The 5,832-nt window shown below is 35.2% G+C and overlaps 1 protein-coding gene across 1 annotated transcript; it reads left to right on the forward strand.

Moving 5' to 3' along the window:
* The first annotated feature begins 3,194 nt into the window (after nt 1-3,194).
* Nucleotides 3,195-5,198, forward strand: LOC132038532 (uncharacterized). Its single transcript, XM_059429186.1, has 3 exons — nt 3,195-3,542; nt 4,006-4,143; nt 4,470-5,198. The coding sequence occupies exons 1-3, from the start codon at nt 3,195-3,197 to the stop codon at nt 5,196-5,198; spliced, it is 1,215 nt and encodes a 404-aa protein (XP_059285169.1).
* Nucleotides 5,199-5,832: the final 634 nt, after the last annotated feature.

Here is a 5,832-nt window from a genome sequence, read left to right on the forward strand (position 1 = left end):
CCACATAAAAATAATACATAATCTTTTGATAACTTAAACACGTATTAGTTATGTGAAAAACAAAAACATGAACTTATCATTGTATTAGCAATGCTATGTTTATGTGGAAAGAAAAGAATTAATCAACCAAGCATTGCATAACTTATGCTAAATTCTATAAAGGTACTCCCTCCGTTGCAATTTATATGAACCCATTTGACTGGGCACGACATTTAAGAAAGAGGGAAGACTTTTGAAACTTGTGGTTCAAAATAAGCCTTGAAAATTTGTGTGGCTTTAAATCATTCATAAAATGAATTTGTTTCCAAATTAGGAAAGAGGTCATTCATTTTGGCACGGACTAAAAAGGAAATAGGTTCAAACAAATTGAAACAGAAGGAGTGTTATTTTTCCTAATTTTTGTAACCAAAAAATGTACAAAGTTATTGCTAATTTTAATACATGAATAACTCCTCTCTAACCAACAACTACATGACTCTAAAATTTAGTTAAACCTTTGAATTGTCAAAATCAAACATTAAAAAGCTAAGGTCTGATCCAAAGTTGAAGTTAGGCTCTGGTTGTTCAAACTTCAAATTCGATGTTTAATTTTTTATTTTTTTTTAGATTTAATATGAGGCAGCTAAACATTAAATATTTAATATAATTTCAATTATGTTTCAAATATCAATATTGGTTTGCGACTGTTGCACATAAACATTACTTTCTCATGACACAATTTTATCAATAGCGGCTCCACGTTGAAAAATAAATAAACCAAATACCAGTACTAAATGCGACTATTTGGGCACTTCTCCCTACATGGAGGGGTACATGATTATGTCGATCAAAATTGTAACATTTGGGAGGCAATACCATTCGATGCATCTATAAATGTAGCTGCCCTTCATCATGGTTAAAGGAAGTAGAGAGATTTTATTCAACAATCTGGAATTCTCTGTCTCATTGATGAAAATATTTTATTTGCATGGGACCAGTCAAACTCCTCTGTGATGAAAAGATTTTATTTGCATGGGACCAGTCAAACTCCTCTGTCCTTCTATGTACTATACACTAATTAATGGATGAATAGCAACGAGCTGGCACTGTCATATGGTGTTCCAACCCCCAAATGTTTGCAAATGACACGCAATCTTTGGATGCCTGGCCAGAGGCAATTTCTTCGTTCAATTTTACTTGTTCACTATACTAAAATAAAAATTTATTTTTTACTTGTTCAATTTGAAAAATGAAGAGATAATTTATCATTTTATATCTATTTTATCCTTATTATTAAGTAGTAATTATTTACAATTCAGTTTCCAACGAATGAGATGGCTTATAATAATTGTGATCCACCACAAGGCTATAGCTCGATGCCTCCATACATTACGAGCCTTTCCTATCATTTTATGATTCCATCCACCTGCTTGCATCTGGATCACGTCCATCTCTATCAGCCACTCCATCTTTAGGGTCTGTGGGAGGGCCATATTCGGCACTGGGCATCTTTAGAGTTTTAGAAAAAGATGAGGAGGTAAAGAAATATCGATCATCCTAGAGGGTGACTCCTTGCAATATGGGGGTATTGTAAGTGTGAGGATGATTAAGAGGAGACTAATAATTAATTTATGAAGTCGTATAATATTATTTTTCTAACTATATTCGATTCAATATACTTACGTCATTTTATTTTGTTTACAAGAAAAAACTATGGGCGTGAGTTGACTCGTAATGAAATATTCAAGGAGACCACCTAATGAAGGAGAAGAAGAAGAACGAACGTGATCCAGATTGATGGGTCGAGCCACGGACTGTGACTACCTATGTAAGTCTCAAAATTTTCTTAAAGTTATGATGAGTTTATAATATTACTCCATTTATATACTAAATTTATTTTTAAAATATATATTCGGTACAAAAATAACTCGGAGTACATCCGAACTCAGACGAGCAGTTAACAGGGCGAGTCAACCCAACCTTCAGATGATGAAGCTACAAAATTCGATTGGAGGTTCCTGGGGTCCAAACAAGGGAAGAGCATACGTCCTAGCCCAATATATATGAATTGTAGGGTATAAGGACTTCCTCACAGTCTGAAGCACTTAATAAGGTGACCATGAAGCAAAAGGTTGGTCAGCTTTCTAACGCCCTTGACGGCTGACCGAAGAGAGTCGTATGACTGAGACTGTACAAAGGCTCCAAGCACAAGTGAGAGGTCTAGCTAATTGCTAGTGGAGCAATTCCAGCATCTCAATCTCCTCCTTCCCATCAACCGAAGGTTCTTCCAATGATGGAGATGAGCATTGCAGGAATATACAATTTTGCTTGAATTTCTTTTTAACTATATATACTATTGAACTATATATTGTGTTATTGTTGAACTTGTTTTAACCATTTGCCACTGTTGAACCATTATTGCTGAATGTTTGTCGTATGTCTTGGATAGATTCTAATGAAGTTACGGTTCAAAATTATCATAGTGTTGTATTGGATAATGGTTGTTTGAGTGTTGGTTGCAATTGATAAAGTTGGTTGGTTGATTAAGGGCATCCTACTGCTGGATTTAACTGTTTTATTGTTCATTTGGTTTGGCAGGTGGTGCAGCTATAAACTGGCATTGCTTGCTAGTTATTTTTTTTTCCCCCTAAAAAATAAAATAAAATCAATGGCTAACCCACAAACACTGTCTGTAAATAGTAAAATGAAATGTCCAGAAATATGAAAAGACCAATAGCACGTTGACAACATCCGTCGAAATGTTCATTTTATATCCCAAAAAACCGACTGCTTTCAGTATTAATTAATAGAGTCCGTGAATTTTTACCTTCCGAGATAAATGTTATCAATGGGCTACAATGTGTCAGTTTGTTCTCTATAATCTCTTTTAACTGACATAAGTTCGTTGATTTTGTTCCTCGGAAAAGAGCGCATTTCTAATAGCGTATTATAATTTTTATTTCTATTATTATTATTATTATTATTATTATTATTATTATGTATTATAATATGATAATATGAATTGAGTTTAAATGAGAAAACATGCTCATATAATCGATTCCAATTCATTTAGAATTAAGGTACAGTGGCAATACTACAGAAATGACTTAGAGAAAAAGGGAGAAATAGTAAGAAAACTCGTACAAAAATAGAACGTTAACTAAATAACGACTAATTTTTCCCAATTCTCAGTGAGTACACCCATGCTCCGTCCCATGGGGACGCCGGCGTTGCCGGAAACAGCGCGTCTCGTAGAGAATCAAGTACAACCGACCACACCAAACAATGAGAACCCCACCATCAAAGAAAAAAACAACTGTGCTAAAGCTATTCAATCTATTCCACCTCTGCTCACTGAAAAAAAACGCCATGGAAATCCCGATGTCAAAGCTTGGTATACCAATCATGATGAGAAGAAGGCGATTTTGTTCAAGACAAGAGATTTCCATGGAGTTATGGTGGAAGAATGCAGACTCACTTTTGTGGGCAAATTCATTAAGACTCGACCTCAACCTCAAATTGAAGGATCAGAACAAAATTCTCAGAGAAAATCACGGTTAGAGGTAAGGTTCAAATTGGAGTGTTCGATTATCGTCTTTTTGAATTTTACCAACGAAGCTGATTTTAAAACAGTATGGTACAAAAGATCCATAGAAATAGAAGGGCAAGTTATGTGGATTGAAAAATGGACTCCGGATTTTAAACCGGAAGAAGACTCTCCGATTGTACCTATATGGGTGTTGTTACCTGAACTTCCATTCCACTATATTCTTGGAATTATTTAAAGAAAATTGTAGCACCACTAGGAACCCCTTTGACTATGGATTTAGCTATAGAACACAGAACTAGGCCGAGCATGGCAAAAGTGAGGGTGGAAATGATCTTACAAAACCAAAAATCAATTCCTTATGGATAGGATCTGAAGACGAATCAAGTCCCAGGAAAGGATTTACTCAGAAGATTGAATATGAAAATCCACCCAAGTTTTGTGTTCATTGCAAAATTTTGGGGCATTCTATTGTACAGTGCAGAAGGGTGGATCAGAAGAAAGGGGAAGATAAAAAGGCTAATATGAACAAAGATAAGCCTGCGGATCAATCAGGATCAAGTGGAATGGAGAATAGGGAAGATGATAGTGAAGAGGAGAAACATAGAAAAGAAAAGGTCTAAAAGAAGGAAGAGAACACTAAGAATAAAAAGAATGATGAAAAACAACAAGAAGAGGGAATTGAGAAAGAGGAAAATGACAAGAATAAGGAGGTTAAAGGGGATGATAACAAAGAGAAGGACAAAGTGAATGATGAAAAACAACAACAAGAGGGAAAGAAAGATGAGAATCAGGTCAATCAAGGTAGCAAAAATGTGTAGTTCAAGAGAGGTTCATCACAAAAGAATAACAAAAATAAAAAATAAAAAAGGGGGGCAAAAGAAGAAGTATAAGGAGAAGAAGAAGATGCCTTTGATGAAAAATGTTTTTATGGTATCTGCAGCCCTGCCAAAGAATATGGCAAGGAAAAAAAGAAAGACTTATGAGGAAGGCACTGAGAAGATTGAAGAAAATGAGGGATTGGAGAAGGAACAAATTGATACACAAAATTCAAAGGAGAAAAAAAATGGATGGGGAAGTTCAAGAGACCATCATACATGACAACCAAAGAAGCCAAAATCAGGATGAACATACTGCTAAGGAAAAACAAAATGAACAGGACATGACTAACCAGGAGTATAATAGTGATCAGGTCAGCAAAGACAAAGAGAAGGAGAATGGCAAATGTGAGGTGGCAAAAAATTCTGATAGCATTCCTATGGAGATAAAGAGTATGAAAGCCATAGACTTATATATGGAACTCAACTGTGAACAAGAGGATCAGAACATACAAAATCAAGAAAAGGCTCAAGAGGAGGAAGACCAACATGGAAAGGAAGAATCTATGGAGTTTAGGACTCAAAGCAATAACAGTGTCCAAAATCAAAATAGTGATGAAAACACTAGTAGGAGAAACAGAAGCAGAAGTAGACACAGAGATAAGAAAAAGAATCAGAAAGAAGGAAAAGAGGAACATGAAGAGGAAAAGAAAGAAGTAGAGGAAAGTAAAGAGACAAATACTGGAGGAAGAAACAAAAACAAGAAAGGAGACAAACAAGACAACGACAAAGCTAGTGCCACTATTAAAAGGAGGAACAACAGACAACAATCACCATCCCTTAGTTTCCAATGATCAATACAATATTTTTTTTTTGGAATATTAGTGGGGTTAGATCCAAAAGAGTTGTTCATAGACTTAAATTACTTGCTAAGATCAACAAGGTGGTTTTTATAGCTATATTTGAACCATTTGTGGATAAAAAACAAGATAGAAGGTTACAAGAAGTTTCTACGATACCAGCATAGTTTTTCCAATACCAATGGAAAAATTTGGTGTTTTTGGAATTATATGGACAACACTGAAGTAGTAGAAGACAATGAATAGCACTTTACTCTCAAGATGAAGGATAACATAGATGATTCTGGTTCCTATATAACTGTTGTATATGCTAAATCTTGTTCTGCAGAAAGAAGGGATTTGTTGGATAGCATTGAAAATCTCAACAGCTACATTGATGGGCCTTGGTGTATTGGGGGAGACTTCAATGTCATCATGGATCCATCTGAAAAATTGGAGGCAAACCATACAGGGCTAGTAAAAGTCTGGACTTCATAAGTATTATGGAAGCTTGTGGATTCATGGATATAGGATATAGTGGTCCTAATTTCACCTGGTGCAACAACAGAAGACCAAGGAAAAGAATCTGTAAGAGACTTGATAGAATTTTCATAAATTATCAATGGGCATAGTTTCTCAATCAAAATGA

This window comes from Lycium ferocissimum, chromosome 11 (assembly GCF_029784015.1).
Source record: "Lycium ferocissimum isolate CSIRO_LF1 chromosome 11, AGI_CSIRO_Lferr_CH_V1, whole genome shotgun sequence".
Lineage (NCBI taxonomy): Eukaryota > Viridiplantae > Streptophyta > Magnoliopsida > Solanales > Solanaceae > Lycium > Lycium ferocissimum.